The sequence below is a fragment of the Ustilaginoidea virens genome, chromosome 2 (genome assembly GCF_000687475.1).
Source record: "Ustilaginoidea virens chromosome 2, complete sequence".
Taxonomy (NCBI): Eukaryota; Fungi; Ascomycota; class Sordariomycetes; order Hypocreales; family Clavicipitaceae; genus Ustilaginoidea; species Ustilaginoidea virens.
The window spans coordinates 5,243,941-5,266,462 of record NC_057317.1 but is presented as its reverse complement, the minus strand read 5'-3'; the positions used below and the strand labels follow the sequence as shown (position 1 = coordinate 5,266,462).

At 33.8% G+C, this 22,522-nt stretch overlaps 1 protein-coding gene across 1 annotated transcript; it reads left to right on the top strand.

Moving 5' to 3' along the window:
* Positions 1-1,100: 1,100 nt before the first annotated feature.
* Positions 1,101-2,559, top strand: UV8b_03205 (uncharacterized protein; the record flags this gene model as incomplete). The annotated part of the gene is made up of 5 exons (XM_043140703.1): positions 1,101-1,144; positions 1,205-1,284; positions 1,343-2,062; positions 2,118-2,449; positions 2,509-2,559. The coding sequence occupies 5 exons, from the start codon at positions 1,101-1,103 to the stop codon at positions 2,557-2,559; spliced, it is 1,227 nt and encodes a 408-aa protein (XP_042996637.1).
* Positions 2,560-22,522: the final 19,963 nt, after the last annotated feature.

Here is a 22,522-nt window from a genome sequence, read left to right as displayed (position 1 = left end):
AGTTATTTTAGAGGGGGTCTTTAAGGCAAAAGCTTTATTTATAGCGTTTTCTATAACTTTTTCCAGATTATTAGTTATAATAAAGTTCGAATTTAAGTTTAAGATAGGGTTAGTTTAGTTAATATATTTAATACTATCAACCAGACCAATAATAGTATTTTATATATTTCCTAGCGTAGCTATTAGAATATAGTCTGCGATCTTTTAGTAATACTAATTAAGCAATTCGGTTTCTTCTTAGGTTTTTATATTAGTTTATTTGGTATTGCCGCTAATTCGTCTATAGTTATCGTTAGCAATAGTGATACAATAGTTATAGTGGCTCGACTTGAGTCTACCGCTATTTCTTCTGTCTATATCTATAATTTCCGCCGCCTTAACTACGCCTTCCTCTTAGTGCCGATGCGCTATCGGCGGATGGGATAAGACGAGGTAAGGAATAAATCTAGCAACTTTTTAACTATTTTAAGGGTGTATTCGCGCCGGTACTAAGGTGCGGGCAAAATCGCGAAAGTTTCCTTCTTATAACTATATTATAAATCTAAAGTATTATATAAAAATAATAATATATATGTATTTATAATATTATAATATTATAAATTATTAAAGCTTTTTAATTACTAATGTATCAATTTCTATACTATTATAATGGAATATTTCTTTGCTAAATAAATTTATTTTAAAAAAAATATTAAGTTAATTATATAATTACTATTATATTATAAATTGGGGAAGTATTATTATATTATTAAAGAATTATAAAAAAGCTATTAAAAGCTACTTTATATAAAAAAAATAGTAAGAGCCGCCCTTTATAGGCCTTGCTTAGTCCTATAGGTGTAATCTAGGATTGCGCTACCCTTTGTATAATATTTATAGCGCGAAAATACTACCTTGTGATACCCGCACCTTTTAACACCAACCGCCCAATTTTTTCCTTAATTGGCCCCACCGAAATTTGGCCAACAGCCATACAGCAGGTTCTCTTCTCAACCTATCTTCCCCATCCCTTCTCAACTGGTTTTACAAACTTACCTTTTCCATCAACCAAACCCCCTGCTTGCTATTCGCACTCGTCGCGCATCTAAAAAGCAAGCAAAATGGCTGAACCCATTCGAAGCAAGCGACCTGATTTGACGGCGCCGTAAGTGACTACTACTTACCATTTACGCGAACCTCGCAGGGCTAATTACCCCACCTCAAGCACGCCGCAGAATACGCCCGCCACCAATGCGCCAATCTCTTCTCATGCCCAACAACCTAGTGTAGCTAGTATTAAAGAAGGTAAAATCCAGACCAGATTCAACTGTAAGGGATAAATAAGTGTCTAATCCTAGCACAGAGGACATGGATCGCGTCGCTGCCGCGGCTATATTTGCTCAAAATCCCAAGCTTGTGCAAATGATTCAAGGTCGCCTAGGCTCCCTTATCGGTCGCTCTTCAGGCTATATCGAATCCCTCCCCCCTGTTGTTCGACGTCGTGTTGCTGGGCTTCGAGCCGTGCAGCAGGAGCACTCAAAACTCGAAGACGAATTCCAGAAAGAAGTCCTTGAACTTGAGAAGAAGTATTTCGCCAAGTTCACCCCTCTCTACGAAAAGCGTTCTGCTATCGTAAACGGCAAAGTAGAGCCTACTGAGGAAGAAGTTAAAGCTGGCGATAACGAACATGTGAAGCTCCATTCTGAAGACGTCTCTGACGTCACCGAGCAGAAGCAAGTTCAAGTCGCTGAGGACGTTGCTGGGATTCCTGAATTCTGGCTCTCCGCCATGAAAAACCAGACAACTTTAGCCGAAATGATCACCGACCGCGATGAAGCTGCTCTAAAGCACTTGACTGATGTTCGCATGGAGTATCTCGACAAACCTGGCTTCCGGCTTATTTTCGAATTTGCCGAGAACGAATTTTTCACAAACAAAATTGTTACCAAGACTTATTTTTACCAGAACGAGAGTGGCTATGGTGGCGATTTTATCTACGATCACGCAGAGGGTGATAAAATTGAATGGTACCCAGGCAGGGATCTGACCGTGCGGGTTGAAGCCAAGAAGCAGAGAAATAAGAGTACGCAACGTTCAACCTCTTACCACTTACAGATCAAGCGCTAATAGACGTATAGACACCAATCAGACTCGCATTGTCAAAAAAACTGTTCCTACCGAATCCTTTTTCAACTTCTTTTCACCACCTCAAGCTCCAGATGATGCGGTTGGAGATGATGAGGGCCTAGGCGATATTGAAGATCGTCTTGAGCTCGACTATCAGCTCGGAGAAGATATCAAGGAAAAGCTCATACCTCGCGCTATTGACTGGTTCACTGGTGAAGCCCTTGCCTTTGAAGACGAATTCGACGAGGATGATTTAGAGGGTGAAGACTTTGACGATGACGAGGATGAGGACGAGGATGATATTAGTGAGGATCATGATGAGGAAGATGAGTCCGATGAGGAGGTCAGTTACATTTCTGCAATCGGGCAGGCAAGGCTGCAATACACTGACCAAAGGTATAGGATGAATCTGGCAAACCTAAACAGGAAGCCGCTGAATGCAAGCAGAGCTGAGACTCCGATAGTTGTGCTACATTTTTTTTAATGTCTTCTTTGTCTTGAATCATAGTGTCGAACCCCAAGATGCAGCGTCTGGGCGAGCCAATTGCATGAAGATAACGTTCAGTAAGCCAGCACGCTATCTTTGGCTGTCTAAGTCCAGCTGCATCATGATGCTGGCAGAGCCAGGCGATTGAGGCACAATGCAGGTTTTAAAAGAGCTCCGGATCTGTTTATTTAAGACTATATGGGCGTGTGAAGATCGGCAGACATGGTTTTTTCCCAGCGGGACGGGAAAGTAAGGGTGGAAAAGTGTAAATTCGGGCTTTAACTGTCAGATAAAATTTGACATCATGAAATCATAAGTCTCTATTTATCACAAATAAATTTCAATAAGATTATTACTATAATAATACTTATAATTATTAATAACTTATTATAGCATATGTTACATCTAGTTTTTAATATAATATAATAAATATGATTTTTTTTAAAAAATAATAATATAAGCGGATTTCTATAGTTTTTATTAAAATTTTCTAATATTATTATTCTACGCCTTAAATTTAAAAAATAGAGATAATTAGGTAAGTAGTACTAAAAATTTTAAACTTATTTTCTTATTTTATTATAAAATAAAGTTTTTGTTAATTATTATTCTTATATTATTACGAAGGGATACCACCGATAATGGACAGTATATAGGTTTTCCTCCCGGCACTCAGGTTTCTTATATAGATTAGGCATAGAGGCACTAGCCCTAGGCTAGATGGGGACTCAATCCCCCCCTAGATAGCTTAGCTAGAGTAATATATATATTATCCTTATATTATTTTAAAAACTATTTTAAATCTAAGTAACCTATTTATAATCTTAAAAAATAATTTAAAAAGAAAAAACTCACGTATTATAAAGTTTATTATATTAGGAGGAGATATACTTTTAGTTTTTAAGCAATTATTTTTATTATTAAATATTTACTATGACTTATATATTATTATAAAACTATATTAAAAGCTGTATAAAGCTAAGTAGCTTATATATATTAATTACTCTAGCGAAGCTATCTGGGGAGAGTTGGGTCCCTGTGTAGCCTAGTACTAGTGCTTTTATACCTAATCTATATAGGAAATCCGAGTGCCGGGAGAAAAACCTATATACTATTCTTTATTAATAGTGTCAGAATGAAAAACATTAATTATTTATTTTATTCATTTATTTTATTATTTTTGGATATCTATCGCCGACAATTTCTACGCATCGCCAAATCATCAGATTGAAAAAGGTATTAAGTATTCAGTACTTATATTTATATGGCGTCTGCTAGTAAAATTGAGTACCTGGTACTTACACACATTTCCTCATGCGCAAATATATAATGCATCACAAATTGATTACACAACTTTATTATCGCAAATCTCGATATACTATAAATGCACATTTTGCCACATATCTATGATATCACAGTATGGTCACGATATTCACGTCAGATTGATTTTACTAGGGATGTTCTATGTTAGACTATTATATATTTAAATCCCTAGATATTCCTACCCAAATAGTGAGAGGAAAGTATGAATGCATGCAAGCAAGTATGCAGAATTAATGCACATCAGATTGTCCCTACGCCTTAGTCTTATATCTTATCTGTGCCGTTACTTTGCAGCAATTATACCATTCTACTGCTTTTATCTTTCGCATACTGCATTATCTTAGCAGGCGAAAACCGAGTGACAGTTATAAGCCTGGGAGGGAAAGTCTTACCAAAACCTATAACTTCCTAATATCTGTGCAAATTGCACGTGGGTTAAGGCTGTAGGTTCGAATCCTAGTCAGATTAATAGTAACCAACCACACCCAAACCCAGTAGCTAAGCTCCAAAAAGTGCTATAATGGGGTAATGCACTTCAAAAATATTCCCTTAATGTAGTGAAGTATATCAGCTTCTTACCTAATGACCTAGCTAGCAAAACTGGGGGATGTATTGCAGTATACAATACCCAATAAAGTCACACATTGTGTGGCGTCATTTTTTTGGTGCAATAAATAGTATCCTTTTGATCCTAAAGGGGATTTACTATGCGTTGTAAGGAGGTATCCTATTATGCAAGACTAGGTCTGGCGGCAGGGCTAGGAAAGTATAAATAATAGGAGCGCCTTAATAGGCATTATAGCTTATATCAGAGTCTTTATAATCATTAGTCTAGCTCTAAGATAGATACGCATTACATCCGGCGTAGGTAGTATTATTAAAGGCGTATATATCAAGGATTCGGGCTACGCCCGTATTATACTAAGAGGCAAGCTTAAGTGCGCGCGCAGTGCCAAAGGGATATAGGTGTCAATTGTACTAAGTATGGTAACTTGGTATAATACGTACTCTTTTGTCTGGCCTAACAGTTAGACAGAAGATTAGGTTTTTACCTGGCGATATACGCAGACACCCGCTTAGGGCCTTAGCTTCCCTCTCCGCAGCCGGCCATATTTAAATAGACTCTCTCAGCCTTGCTATTATAACTCCGTATTATGGAACTAATAATACAAGCGTTATATAACATCGAAATAAGCACGCCCAATAAGACGGGGGCAGACAGCATAGGGCAGTAGTGCCCCCGATATAATATACACACCTAAATACAGCAACTCTCCGAGGAAAAGCAATAGATTCAATCGCAAATAAATTCTTTATAAGCTTATCTTGCAGAATAGGCAAGCAAACCCTAACCGGAATACTAACTGGTCCTAGTAATATAATAGGGTAGACCTATCCCTCTTACTACTCTCGATGCAGCTTATACCCAACCTAAATATAAGCCGATCCCAATAGGGGACCCTTTTAATTGCAAAAAGATAATATTTACTATCTAACAAACCTTTATATAATATAAGCTTAAGATTAATAAAGACTTTATTAGGGACGAAAAGATATAGTAGATATTTATCTTTTAAAACCTATCTTCTATAGTCTAATTATAAATTATAGACTTTTTTAAGAATAGTAAGACCTATAATTATAATATAGTAAAGTTCTTTAAATACCTTTAATATCTCTTTAAGGATTTATATTAATAGGACTATATAATTACTAAACTTAAGTATTTTTTATACTAAGGCCCTAAAGAACTTTTTGCCGCTTTCTTTATTTAATTTAAAGAAAAACTAGCGCTTATAGGAGGAATTAATTAGCCTAAAGAAATAAAATTTAAATACCTTTATTCCATATTAAATACTAAAATAGCCAATAAGATTATTAGACTTAAAGTCTCCCGTAATAACTATTATATAGCAATCGACTGCTATCGTTAAATCGCTATTTACCTTAAGATTAGCCTAATAATTAAGTGCTACTTTAGTCCTCCTTACAATTAATAAAATAATAACTAAAACGCAGAAGATAATATATAGATAATAGGTATTAACTAGCTTACTTTAAAGAGTAAGCAATATATAGCTAAATAAGTCTTATAGAAGGTCTTTAATAAGCAATAAGAGAAAGACCTTTACCTATATTATAGTGCTTCTACCTATTATATATAGAAATACTATTTGCAAAAGGCCTATAGACCGGGAATAGTTAAGGTAGCTATAATAGACTCTTAGGCCATTAAGGATAATAATAGCGATAATTTTTAAGGAAAAGATTAGCCTTTAAGCTTAATCTTACAAAAGGGCTTAAAGTATATACCTAAAACCCTAATTAATTATAAAAAAGACCCTATATAAAAAAGATAAAAAAGATTATAGAATATATAGATAAGCACCCCATTTTAGTATCGATATTATATAAATCTTATACTTTTATTAATACCTTAATTGATTTAGGTTATAATTGCTATAGCACTATAAGCGAAAAAATAGTATAATAGTTAGGTCTCTAACCTATCTGCCTATTATAATATAGGAAAATCGGAATAATAATAGAGATTTAAAGCTATTTAAGGGAATATAAAAAAGCGACTTTCTTTATTATATATATTGTTCGCATGAATATTAATATTAATAATTAGCCTTCTACGGTTATATTTTATATAATCTTAGGCCTTATATTATCTTAAGTCTCCTTTAGATAGAATACTATAATATTATATTATAAGCGAAACGATATTAGATATAGATTAAAGTAGTAAGTAATTTTATTATCTTAGAATTAGTAATACGATACTTTAGCCCTATTATAGTTAATATTCTTAGTTTAATCTTTTATAATATACTCTAGTAAATAAAGTATTCTAAAGACTAATCGACCTTTTTTATTGCTATAAGCCTATAAAAGATAATATATATCCTCTATATTATACTTCTATTATATTAAGACCCTATACTATCTCTATAGAAGCTATAGGTACTACCCCTAGAGTTATAGGAATTTAGCGACTTATTTAATAAGGAAAAAGCCTTTAGCCTTCCTCTATACTAAAGTATATTAGACTATTATATTTAGCTTAAAAAGGCCCTAAATAAAAGTATACTAAACCTACCTTAGGGCCTATTATATAATATACTATAGGACTAACTATTTAAGGTTTAGAGATAAGTAATCGACCTTATAAATAAAAGATAAATTTAGGCGAGCTCCTTATTAGTAGTAGCTTTAGTCTTTTTAGCTAAAAAAGGGAATAAAAAGTAGCATTTTTATATAGATTATTAAGCCCTAAATAAGGTTATAGCCTAAAACTAATACCCCCTCCCGCTAATTAAAGAGACCCTATAATTTTTATCCTAAGCAAAATAGTTTACTAAAGTCGATATATATATAGCATTCCATAAAATCTATATTATAGAAGGCGATAAATACCTTACTATATTCTACATATAGTTTAGCCTCTTTAAGTAGCTTATTATATCTTTTAGCCTTACTAAAGCCCCTATAATATTCTAACGATATATTAATAAGGCTTTAGGAAATACACTTAGGGATTTTACGATTATATACCTTAATAATATCTTTATTTATATCTTGGGATCGAAAGAGGACTATATAGAATGCATTAAGGATATATTCTAATAATTTTAAAATACTAATTTTAATCTAAACTTAGAGAAGTATAATTTTACTATAATAGAGGTCTAGTATTTAGGTTATATTATAATAGTAGGAAAAGAGATCCGCTTAGACCCTAAAAAGATTAAGGCTATTTAAAACTAAAAAGCCCTTATAAAACTAAAGGGGGTCTAAAGCTTCCTTAGCTTTATAAGTTTTTACTATAATTTTATCTTTAATTTCTCCCGATTCGCTAAACCTTTAATTAAGTTAATAAAAAAGGGGTTTCTTTCTAATAATTAGATAAAAAAGAAGAGGCATTCTAAATACTTAAATATTACTTTATTTTATATCTAGTTCTTATTTAATAAGACCTTAATAAAAAGATAATTTTTAAAGTAAATAGCTTTAGTACTATTTTTAGTAGCTACTTTTCTTAAATTAGGGAGGATAAAGTCTTTTACCCTATTATATACTATTTTATACGCCTTATAGATACCGAATGGAATTATATAATTTATAATAAGGAGCTTCTTACTATTATCTCTTATCTTAAGGTATAGTTAACTAAACTTTAATCGGTAGCCTCCCTATTTACTATTCTTATAAACTATAAGAATCTAAAGTATTTTATTCGACCCTATAAGATATTAGAATAATAGGCTAAATAGGCCGAAATATTAGTACTCTTTAATTTCTATCTTTAGTATAGGCTAGGGTTATAAGCTTAACGCCCTAATACTTTATCTTGATAGGAATAAAAAGCTAGTAGTATAATACTAAAGATTAATTAGATCTTAAAATTACTATCGATTTTAGTACTCTCTTTAGACTTAATTATTAAACTAGTTCCTATAGCTATACCTTTAGGATTAAGCTTACCTAATAGCTTATATATTTTTGCTAACTCCTACTATTGCAATTCTCAAGGTCACTATAAAGCAAAGCCTTACTAGCTAGCTAGATGGCACGAGACTGTCTGCGACCTGTGAACTAATCTTAATATAATACTAGATTTTTCACTAAGTCCTAAGACTATACAAGTGCTATAAAGCAGGGCAAGTATAAAGGCAAGGCAAATATAAGATAACTAGAAAACGCAGAGAAGGTAAGAAGTTAAGAGGCATATAGTGCATTAACAGGTTTGATTGTGCTACCCTTCTACTATCTAGAAAGAAGGGGGAAAGCTATCCTATATATACACGAAGAGGGGTGGGCTCAGGCATCTAAGGTAGCCAGTAAGAAAGCTCCCCGTAATACTCACTTGCCACGTATACAATACGTCAGCAGCCCCACTATATCGGGCCTTTTCAACCACCCTAACTACCGTACTAGTAACTAGTCACCGCACTAGTAACTAGCCACCACGCTAGTGACTACCCACCACACTAGTAGACTAGCCACCACACTAGTAGGCCCACCACGCTAGTGACTACCCACTACACTAGTAGACTAGCCACCACACTAGTAGGCCCACCACGCTAATTTAGCAATGCCACACCTTTTTAACAAGGCCTACCTTAAGGCCTACCTTACTTGATATACAGTAAATAATCCACTGAAAATCCTTAAGGTAAAAGGCAAGGGCCTGGGTTGGTAAGACTACCGTAAGTCAAAAAGGCGGTAAGAAGGCCAGCAGCCTAGTAGGCTACTATAGGATTTTAACACCTACCTTTAAGCACTCTAGGATTAAGCTATTGCTAAAGATAAAATATATTAAGCACGCTAGGTAGTAATAGGGATAGGCAAAAGACGCTTCCTAACTAAAGCTTTAATAAAAAAATAGATTATAGATTATACCCTAAATATATATAGCGCGTTTTTCTACTAAGGGTAGATATAGCTCCCTTCTTTTAAACCCCTAACTACTATAGTTATATAGCGCTACTATAAATTACCTACTATAGGCTATCTAGGAAAGAATACTATATTTTAGTTATTATATCGCGATTATTACTTTAATAGTATATCTTTAGTAGTAGTAAGATATATTTAGAATTGCTAATGCTATAGGGTATATAAGAGCCGATAATTACGCTAAGGCTTACTATAGCTATTGCCTATCTTAGACCGATTTTAATCGCAGATTTCTATCGATTTTATAATAGATCTTTCTATATATAATACATCTAACCTATAATTCCTTATAGTTATTACTAATTGCCTATCGAAGTATATCTAGCTTAAGGCAATATACTCTATAAAAGCAGAAGACTATATAGAATAGTTCTAATAGTGCTAATAGCATTTCTATAGGTTCCCTAAAGAAATTATTAGTAACTAAGGGTCTAACTAGGTAGGATAATTTTAGATTATACTTTACAATTTAATTAGGACTAAATAACTCCTTTTAACTATATATTACCCCTAGACCGATAGCAGTATAGAACGGATAAACTAAAAGGTCTAGGCTATCTTACGTATTATAGTCTCTTTTAACTAATATAACTAGCTAAAATACCTTACAGTATACCAATTAGCATTAAATAACTAGATATTATTAGTAACTAGTTTTAGTCTTAATCGGCTCCTTAATAGATTTAATATTCTAATAGTTATATCGCCTCTAGATATGATACTAAATTTAATAACCCTAAAAGGGTAGGCCGCCCTATTTTTAATTACCTTTTATAAGGGATAGGAAGTAGCCTAGGCTGCTATCGCCTTTATATAATAGTACTAGTAAAATGCAATTAACTGTTTGTATTATCTAGTAGAACGTTTTTAAGTTGGGGATTAGATATAGCTTACCTTATATAATATTAAGATAAACCGGCCTTATAAGAAGCTTAATTAAGTCTTAGTAAAGTATATAGTTATAGCTATACTATCTCTACTTAATATTCGACTCGATATCTTATAGGGTATTTACCTAATTTTCTATATTAATCTAATTAAATAAATAGTTTTTAACCTACTATTAAATTAGGAGGTAACTAATATACGACCTAATCCCCTATTTATACTACCTTAGGACTCTAATTAGCTATATAAAGAATATAAAGTAAAAGAGATTTTAGCTATAAAGAATACTTAAGGTTAGAGGCAGAACCGCAATATATTTATTAAATAGAAAGGATATAATTTACCTATATAAGAACCCCTAGAGAACTTCTTAGAAATAGTAGTATAAAAGGCATTTAAGGCTAAATAGGGGGATATTTAGACGTATAATAGACCTATATAGCCTCGGGATTAGATTTTAAACCTATAACCTTAATATCGACTAATAATATATAAAAAAAAAAACTAATCCTTTTCTTTTTTTTTAGTAAAGTAATCTAATAAGTTTTAGCGTTTATTTTTTATTTCTTAGCAACTTTTAATAAATCTAGCCCTATTCCTATATTTTTTAATTCTTACTACCCTTATTACCCTCACCTTTATTAATATTCCCCTATCCCCCTATAGGATTTAATAGGGGGGCATATAGAGGAAAGGGGGGGACTATAGCATAATAAAGCAGGAAAAATAGTAGTAGTATTAGCGGTATAATTAGTAGATACTAATTAGGCATAGTATGGCTCGGGTACCTATAATAAGGCATAATAGGTCTAAGGGGATATACTTATAATACTAGGCCAATAATAATAGAACTAGCCTCGGCTTACAGTACGATTATTAGTATAAGGGCTTAACACGAGGCTATACCGGCATATAGGGAGGACGCTAACTAAAGGGAAGTAGGCAGAGTATAAAATATAGGTATAATAGGGGTAACCTAATATATAAAACTAGTTATTGCCTCTAGAATAATCTATATATCTTATCGTTACTCTGCAAGCAGTTATATAATAAGCGCTATAAAGTTGCCGCTAGCCTATCGGGACCTAGTAGTTAAGGCAGAAGGAATAATAGTTATTATAGGTATAATAAGAATCGACCTGCCGATATTAGTAGCTAAGGCATATATAGAAAGGGCCATTATAGTATACTCTTATGCTATAGCCTATAGTTTATCCCATTAATAATATAGCGTATTAAACTTAAGGCGAAAATAAGCCTTTCGATCTAAGATATCTCCTACCTTCAGATAGGCGGCCTCCTTAATACTTTATTTCTTTTATACTATACAGATGATATGCTTTATTACCTACTATAGTTAGGGATTTATCGATATTATATACTCGCACTAGATATATATCTTATATTTCTAATAGCATTAAATATAAGCCTAAAAGCGACTAAACTATATATAGACGATATATTCTCTGGTATCTATAGTATACTATATATAGGCGATATAAGTATACTCTACCTTTTTAATATTGTTAGCATTTAATCCCTTAAAGTCCCCTTAGATAAAGAACTCTCCTATAGTATACTTTTTTTATAACCGCTAATATAATAATCTAATAATAGGCAAGAGCGGTATTTTCTTTATGCGCAAAAGTATCTAGGGTATAATTATAGATAAGGAGGGAGCTAATAATACTCCTAACAGGATCTTAAGGGTAATAACTACCGAAAAAGAAGCTTTTATTAGTATTACCCCTATTGATAATAAGACTCCTATATAAGAAAGGGCAAAAGAATATAAAAGGGATGATAGGGCCCCTATACTAGGCGATAGGGGCTTTACTAAACTTTCGTTATTATTAGAAATAATAATAAGCTTAAAACTAGGGGGGGGAATATATAACCGTCCTAAAGAGGGTATAGATTATAGTAGCTATAATAGCATTTCTAGCTAGGGACCTCTTCTATACCTAGTACTTCTAAGGCCTTTAGTAGATATTTAGGATAGACCTAATAGGGTTATAAGAGGGTCCTAAGCGATAGGTATATTCCTATCTACTAATCTTATAGATAATATAGCAACAAATCTAATATAATAGCAAACAGGGGGGGACCTAAATACCTATTAGTACTAGACGATTCACTATATAGATGCGATATAAACGATTTAAAAACTTTCGATAGTATAACTCTATTAGTAGGGACGATTCTTACGATAGTAGTAATACTATAGACTTACTATTAGGAATAATGGCCTTAGTAACGGTAGGCATAGGGATAAAAAAAGGGAGAAAGAAGTATAAAAAAGAAGTAGATAAAAAAAGAAGCCTTAGTATAAATAGATTCCTAACCGATAACTAGCGATAAAATTTTTCTACTCCGCGATAGCTATAATACAGACAGCGATATTTTTTTTTTCGCCCGCACCTAGGTAGCGGCATGGAACCGCCTCTAAAATTAAGTCTGATATTTCTAATCGCTTTCTCTCGTCTGTTTACCCCCCTTACCTATAGCGTATTGCGTCTAAGGAGTAGATATAGCAGGCGTAGATAAAGTAATAGATATCGATAGAGGGAATAGGGGCGGCATAGTATACAGCCGCCATAACCCTAATACCACGATCGCGAATAGTATATAGTATAATTAGACTGAGACTGAACCTGCCTAAAAGTAAAAGCAACTAGTAGCCAATATTATTATAGATTTTATAAAAGAGCTATAGGACTATATTCCCTTAGTACTGCTAGGAAGAGTGCGAGAGGCTATAAACTTTATAGTAGAAACGGCCTAGTAAGAGGCCGACCTAGGCAATATCTATACCCCTATTAGAACCTTTATATAGACGATTGAGACTATAATTAATAAGGCTATATAGAATCTCCTAAAAACTACTATAGCCCCTGCTATATAGGCATCTATTACGGTATAAGGACTTGCAGCCGCTATACTACCCTAATATAGCTTAACTCCTTTTATAGTGCCCCCTTATATCTACTGCGAAGTCTTTATTAAAGGTAATATTATTAGTAAAATCCTCTAGAATTACATCCTAATCGAAATCATTAATACAGTTAATAGGGCTACTACTAAAGGAGTAGTAATCGCGGCCTATAGGCTCTATAGCGGCAATATAATTATTACCTTTAAAGAAGAAAAAGCAAAGTATATTATAGGTATAACCTAGGTATGCCCTGCCTTTAGCTAAAAGGCAGAACCTAACCGATACTTATTTAGTATTATTATTAAAAGCTTTCTAACCTATTATACTATAAATGCCGTAATAGAGGATATTTAATTGAATCTTATTAAAGCTAATAGAGAGGGCTTTACTAGGGTCTCTCCACGCCACCTTAAGGGGATTATAATATAGGCGCCCCTAATTATAAGGGTAGACTCTATTAACCTTATAAATAAGCTCTATAAAGCTAGTATTATATACTAAATAGAGATATTCGAAGCTAAACTTTATAACGATATTATATACCCTTACTAGTACTATAATTACTTTAAATTCGGCTATATTGCTATATACTATATAGCGGCAGCCCACTATAGCCGGTGCGGCTCTAAATGCTACCCGGATAGCAATTAAAGCTGCCTAACTATTATATAAAATTAATACGAATCCTGCCTTAACTATTATAAATCCTACCTAGTGTGGTCCCGCCTCTATAAGGTAGTAAATAAATAATAGGAAAAAGCTAGAAATTCCTATAGCGATAGACTAAAGCTTTTTACCTTATATATAGCATTAGACGCTAATACTATCCTAATCGCGGATTAGGGCTGCCGCTATATAGTAAGCGGATCTCCCTTATGCGAGCCCTCCCCTTAGAAATAAAGCCGCCTAATCGGAAGTATTAATAAGACTTCTCGCATTAGGGCCGATAATAGTATTACTACTTTCTTCTAAGCCGCCCCTATATAAAACCTTAGTATAACTATGCCTACCCTAGACGCCTAACCTATAGCCACCTCTAATATACTACTGCTACTAACCCTTTTGCGACTATCTATATAATAATAATCCTCTATTAGAATATATAGAAGAAAACTACCTTTATAAGATTAATACTCTATTACTAATATAAGCCTAACGTTATAGCGATCTAAAAACCTACCGCGCCTAAATAGGCCCTACTAAATCCTAGTCTTAAAAGATATATACTAGTAGTCTATAGCAGGAGAATAGCAATATATATCTATAAGCAGTATAGGCCCGGCATATAGTCTAGCGATAAAAGAATTAATTAATATAAGATTTCCCTATTATATATTAATATCTACTCTATTTACTCTTTAGGCTATAAGCTAAATTAAATAATCCTTTTTACTGCATTTGCTAAACTCTTATCCTGCCCCTGTAGTGCCTTTATTAGGGACTTTAATATATACTACCTTTTCTAAGATAGCCTAGATTAGACCTCGCTTAATATTAATACTCTCTTTAAACTTATAATATAATAGCAGCTTAGGCTAGCTACCCCCTATAGTAAAGTAATAAAGAGGGCTCCTAAAAATAGAAATAGTACTATTAACTATATATAGGTTATATTAGATATTAAAATTAAATATCTCAAAAACGTTAATCTTATTAGGTCCGATTATATCCCCTAGCTTATATATATTAAGACCCGCAATTATTACGTAAAAGCCCCCCCCTTTAAAGAATAGCTAAAAGTCCTTTAATTAATACCTTACCTAAGCTAAAGTAAAAAACCAGCTTACTACCTACTATACTAAAGCCCCGCTCTATTCCCCTACTAAGATAGATATATACGCTAAATAACATACTAATTAACTCTAGAGTATTACCGATATCGCGGCACTAAAGAGGGCACCTAAAGCTCTTAATATAGAGCCCTAGTGGAACTCCTATATAAAAATAGCCTAAATAGTAGCAAAAAAGGCCTACCGAAAATAGGTAGTATATTATATCCTAGAGAACTTTAATACTACCTCAGAAGCGAAAGCGACTTAATCCTATATTATTTAAAAGGAATAATACTAATTATAGTAAAAAGCCCTTAATAAAGCAACCGCTTAGAATGCCAACCTATAGTCCCTAGAGAAATAAGCCCGCCTATATAGTAGCCTCCCGCTTAAATTAAAAGAGATCCCCCTACTAGAATAAAGCAGTCTAAGCCTAAAAGTAATAATATATAAAGAGAAAATATAAGTACTTGCTTAATAGTTCTTCCCTACCTTTTAAGCTACTTATAAGGATATCCCTAACCTAATATTCCCCTAATTTACTATTGCTATATTCCCCCCTATAGACTCCTTTACTTACAAAAAGGTATATACCATATTATATAATATAGTAGGCTAGAAAGCATTAGGCCCCGATAGGCTCTTAATAGGATTCCTTAAAGTATATAGTTTTCTACTCATTTAAACCTTTATATACCTTTTTAATAAAATATACCGTATTAGGTATTACCTAGCTTAATTCTAAGAGGCTAAAGTAATAATATTATAAAAGCCTAAGAAAAGCCTAAGGAATACTTAAAAGTAGAAGGATAAAGATTAATATTATTATTTAACCTAATAAGGAAGGTTATAGAAGCTATAATCGTAAGGCGGCTTACTATTGCCCTTAAGGAGGGTAACCTCCTCCTAGATTTTTAAATAGGTAATAAGGCAAACCGGTCAACCGATATAGCACTAAATACGCTAATTAAGATTATATATATAATTTAGTACTATAGCGGGATCGCCTTACTCCTCTAACTAGATATATTAGTAGCATTTAATATAGTTAACTATACCTGCCTTATCTACCTATTTTTTAATAAAGGGCTCCCGCTATAGCTCGCAGTATAGATACGCGGCTTTACTAACTTATAAATGGCATAAATCTACTTTAAGGGATAGCTTATAGATAAACTGCTAATTACCACTAGAGTACTATAAAGGTCCCCTTTCTCCCCTATCCTCTTCCTTATCTATATTATACCGCTCTATAAGAGGCTGTAAAAAGTAGCTTTAACTATTATACTTAGCTTTACTAACGATATAAACATTACAGCCTATAGAAGAGATATAGGGGAGATAAAGGCGCTACTTAAGAAAGTATAGCTTATATATAATAGCTGGTCTAAGTAAGCTAGATTTAACTTGAATTCTAGTAAAAGTAAGCTTATCTACTTTACCTATATATATAAAGTAGATAAGACTAAGGTATAGCTTAGGACTATAATAATTTAGCCGAAGTAGTATATTAGATTCCTAAGAATCGAAATCTACTATAAGCTAAAATAGAAGGAATACTATATTAAGATCGCAAAAAAACTTAAGTAATAGTAATTCGCACTTATAGTAATTACGGCTTTAACTTAGGACTATTAATACTAGGAAGTATGCCTAGTCTATACGCAGGTTATCTAGACCTTTATAGCTTTTAGCGCAAAAGTATAGTATACCCCTACCGCCCCTAAAGGGGTAGTAAAAGGTATCGCGAAATCCCTAACTATAAAATAGTTAGCCTACCTTTATATAATTACTAAGGTTTTTAAAGCTATACCACTAGATACCCTCGAGATTAAAATAGCTATACCTTTAATTAACCTCTATTTTAACTATATCCGCTAATAGTTCCTAGAAAGAATAGCTAAAATAGGTATAACTAATAGGATTAACTATATATTAATAGCGGTAGCAGTAATACTTTAATACTAATAAAAGAAAGGCTACTAAATACCTTTAGCCTATATATTATTCCCCGATCCTAACCTTAGCTAGCTTTTAGCCGAAAAACGATTAGCAAAAAACTAATATAATTAATAGTAAAGCAATCGAATAGTAGTAAAGGCAAAACGCCCCTAATAGAGGACCTTAGCAGCTAAAAGGGCATTAGATTTCTAATCTATAGCGAAAATAATTTGACTATATAAAGGCCTATAAAAGTATAAATCGGTAATACTTACCTAACTCTATATAGAAAAAATCGGCCTTAACTCCTTTCTCTACCTCTAATAAGTACCCTTAATGCTATTACCTCTCTACTGCTATAAGGAAGGCCTAAAAGACCTCTATTATATTATCCTCTCCTACCTAAAGTACTATAGATAAAAGTATATACTCCTTAGATTTAGTCTTAGCTTTAGTCTATTTCGCAACCGATACAGTATATCTATTATATTTAATAAACTATACCTTATATAAATACTCGCCCGCTAAATGCTTAGTATTAACTAACTTAATTAATTCTGGCTCGCTTAATCCCTTTAATATAATATAGCTAAAAGAGCCACTAAATACCCCTATATAGCCCCTATATAATATTTATAGTAATCCTAAAGTACAAATAAAGAGCCCTAAGAATAAGTAAATCTTTTAGGCCCTATAGGCTAAAACTAATCAATAATTATTATCTTAGTATTAAAGGCATCTTCTTTCCTTTCCCCCCTTTTACTCCCCCTACTATTCTCCCCCCCCCTTTATCCCTATCGTCCCTATTTTACCCCCCCTCTAAAGCCTCCCCCCCCCCTCCTAGGCTAAAAATACCTTTAGTAATATAGCGATATCTTCTTATACTTAAGCCTACTACTCTAAAGCCTCTACTTAGTACTCCTCTAGGTTAAATATCTCTTAGGTCGCCTTAAGAGCGCCTAGGCCCCCTATCGCTATTACTGCTACTACTGCCGCCCGACCGCGCCCCTATAAGGCAGACGCCTATTTAGCCCTTTGCTAAAGGGCCTTATAGTTATCTACCTAAAGGCAAAGATAATCAGCCGGTAACCTACACTATATACAAATTAATAATGTACCTTAATCCCCCTGGTTATTATCTCCTGCATATTAAGGAGTTCCTATATAAAGACCCGATTCTTAAAGGTCCGTTCTAATAGTATATATATCTTACCCGCTAGGGCGTATAGGTAGTATGCCGTACCGGTCCCTACTTATATTAGCCTCGCTAGAGAGCGGGTACGACCTAATCTATACCTTATTAACTGCGGCATTAATACTTAGGGTCCTCTAAATATATTAGATATAGCCCGTATAGCTATATATATAGTTCTCTAGGCTACTATATAAGGGTTAGTAGCAGTTCCGCAGCATATAAGACCCATACTCACCCCCTTATCCAATATCGCCGACCGTTTAGGCAATTTTGCTTTTACTGCTGCTTGTGAAGGACTGGCCCTAGGGCGGCTGCGAATAGGCGTTAATAATATGTATTAAATAGACTAAAGAGGAAGGAAAAGGATCCAAGTAGGAACCTTCTATCTAGTCTATTTATATCCCGATTATGACACGTATCGGAGTCCTAGTATAGTCCCGTGACTCCGTCTGTTGCCCTTCTTAGGCTAGACGCGGGCGCAGCCCGAGTCCTAGCCACATTGTGGCGCGGGCGTAGCCCGAGCCCGTGACACTGCTATTCTTATTATTATTATTGTTATTATAGCTATTGCTATTACTATTATTGCTACTGCTGCCGTTCTACTAATAGGGTTAGTATCGGCCTTATACCGCAATAGAGGGGTCATTATATACCTTATAATTAGCGCTATAAAAGAAAAGAAGAAAAAGAAGAAAAAGCACTAAATCGGGGGGTATTACTGACCTATATACTAACGTAGTGCATAAGGCCAGCTGCTTTTATCTTTAAATCCGGCTCACTTTTGCCTATACACCACAGACTAATGCGCCCGAGATATATCCAGGCCCCTATAGGTATACACCCGGCGAGAATACTGCTGATCCTACCCCCCTAACCTCACCTTCCCCTCACTTTATACCTAATAGTACTCCGACCCGGGCCCAATACTCCCGGAACTTATACTTGTACTCTTCCTAAGCAATACCGCTAGATATAGTCTTAAGCGGTTACGCACCCTACTCTTTTACGCACTAGATACTCGCCGCCCCCGCTGCGGGGCGATATAAAGCAGAAATCAAGAATATAGGAAGGGTTTTCCTTCCGGCTACCGGGTTTTGCCTTTCCGAATCATCTCTATAGAAGTACTAAATAGGTTATTTAGCTCTAAATAGCCTCTAGCGTAATTTAATAATAATAATAGCTGCGATATAGTTCCTTCTAGCTAATAGCACTACGACCGGCTTTAATAAGATTCCATTATATCTACCTAAAGCATACCGACTCTAGCCCCCACTATATTTATATGGGTCACATATTAGTATATTTACACACCCGATTATTATCCTATATATCTAATTAAGGTTATTTTTAAAGGCTATAAGAGGTTTTAATTAGGGGGCGATATATAAAGGGGATGACTTCGGATGGCTTATTTCTCTGACACTAAGGAAGAAGAGGGGGATATATTACGGGCTCGGGCTACGCCCGCGCTATAATATAGCTAGGACTTAGGCTATGCCTACATCTAGCCTAAGAAGGGCAATAGACGGAGTCACGGGACTATACTAAGACTCTAATATATATTATAATCGGGATATAAATAGACTAGATAGAAGGTTTCTACTTAGATTCTTTTCCTTTCTTTTTAGTCTATTTAATATATATTATTGACGCCTACTCGCAGCCGCCCTAGGGCTAGTTCTTTACAGTATATATAGAAGTGGTAGTAGTAATATTAGTATTAAGTGGGCAGTAGTATTACAGTATATCGCGCGACTTATTATTATTGATGTTGTTTGATATAGATTAGAGCGTAAGCAGCTATTAGAATAGCTAGTAGATAGTCGAATAATCCTACGCGGTTATATAGCGGTATAAAGTCTCTCTTACCTACCCTACCTTTTATATTCTTTTTCTTTTTCTTATTATTACAATTCTGAGAGTAAATATAAAGTGAAGCCGGTATAAAGGCAAGACAAATATAAATAACCAAAAACGCAGGAAAGGTGAAAAGAGTTAAGAGGCATATAGTGCATTAACAGACTCGATTGTGCTGCCCTTCTACTATCTAGAAAGAAGGGGAAAAGCCATCCTAAATATATCTAAAGGAGGATAGGCCTAGGCATCCAAGGTAGCTAGTAAGAGAGCCCCTTATAATGCCTGTTATACCATGTTATATCCAGCCTTACCATATATTTTAAAAATAAGGCCCGGTGTGCCACGTAATATCCAGCCGTATTAAATATTTTTCAAATAATGCCCGGTGTGCCACGTAATATCCAGCCGTATTAAATATCTTTTAAATGAGGCCCGGTGTGCCACATAATATCCGGCCTTACTAAATATTTTTACATAAGGCCCGGTACGTTATACTCAGCCTTACTACATAAAAAAAAATAAGGCCCGATACGTCATATCAAGCCTTACCAAATATTTTTAAATAAGGCCTAAACAACGCTTAACTTATTTGGTATACAGTACTAATCCACTGAAAATCCGGAAGGTAAGTGGTAAAGGCTTAAAGTTGGTAAGACTACCGTAAGTCCAGTGAGACAGTCGTAAGTCCAAGAGACGGTGGAAGGGCCAGCAGTCTAGTAGACTACCATAGGATTTTAACAAGATTAATAATATTAAGGAATATATAGATAGATACCCCTTCTTAGTTCTAATATTATATAATAATTCTACCTTTATTGATACTTTAATTAATTTCAGTTATAATTGCTATAGTGCAATAAGCGAAAGAATTATCTAAAGGTTAGGACTCTAACCTATCTATTTATTATTTTAAAGAATACTTAAGACTATAGTAGATATAAAAAGCCGATTAGGGGAGCGCTAAAGTATTACCCTTTTAATTACTTATACTATCTATATTAATATTAATATTGATAGATAGCTATTAGCTATAATACTGTATATCGTCTCAGGCCTTACCTACGATATTATCTTAAGGTTGCCTTAGATAGAGTATTATAATATTAAACTATAAGCGAAATAGCGCTAACTAAAAATTAGAGCTATTAGTAGCCTATTTATTAAGGAATCGACTATTCGATCCTTTAGGCCTACTATAATTAATATTTTTAGATTAGTCTTTTATAATATATTACGATAAGCGGTATATACCTAAAATAATTCGACTTCTTTCTTCTCTATAAGCCTATAAGAGCTTATATATATTCTTTGTATTATACTCCCGTTTTATTAGAATTTAGTTTCCCTTTTAGCCTAGCTATAGACCTTACTACCTAAGCTTTAAGATTTTACTAACCTTTTAAATAAAGTAAAGGCCTCTGGCCTCCTACCGCACTAAGGTATACTTAACTACTATATTAAGCTTAAACCGACCCTAGATAGGGGGCTACCTGACCTTCTATAGGGACTACTATATAATATACCGCGGGACTAATTACTTAAAGTCCGAAGATAAATAACCAACTTTATAGATAAAGGATAGATCTATATAAATTCCTTATCGGCTATAGTATTAGTTTTACTAGCTAGGAAGGGGAATAGAGAGTAGTATTTCTATATCGACTATTAAGCCTTTAATAAGGTTATAGCCTAAGACTAATACCCCCTCCCCCTAATTAAGGAAATACTATAATCTCTATTCTAAGCAAGGTAGTTTACTAAGGTAGATATCTATATAGCATTCTATAAGATCTATATTACCGAAGGCAATAAATACCTAATTGCATTCTATACCTACTTTAGTCTTTTTAAGTGGTTAGTAACCCCCTTTAGCTTAACCGGGGCCCTTACGATATTCTAGTAATATATTAATAAAGTCTTAGGGGACTTATTAGGAGACTTTACTACTATTTATTTAGATAATATTTTAGTCTATACTAGAGGCTTATAAAAGGAATATATAGACCGCATTAGGATTATCTTTAAGCGCCTATAAGATACCGGCCTAAATCTAGATCTAAATAAATGCGATTTCATAGTGAAGGAGGTATACTACCTCGGCTATATTATAATAGTAGGAAAAAAGATCCGCCTAGACCCTAAGAAGATCAAGGCAATTTAAAAGTAGGAAGCCCCTATAAAGTTATAAGGCATTTAAAGCTTTTTAGGGTTTATAAACTTCTACTGTAATTTTATCCCAAATTTCTCCTACCTAATTAAGCCTTTAGTTCGACTAATAAAGAAGGGTATCCCCTTTTAATAGCTTAAAAAGGAAGAAAAGGCCTTTTAGGCACTTAAATAATATTTTATCTTATACCTAATTTTCGCCTAATAAGACCCTAAGAAGAAAATAATCCTTAAGGTAGATAGCTTTAATATAGCTATTAATAGCTGCCTCTTTTAGATTAGGGAGGATAGGATACTTTACCTAATTATATACTACTTAATATAGCTTATAAAGGCTAAATAAAATTATACTATCTACAATAAGGAGCTATTTGCTATTATTTTAT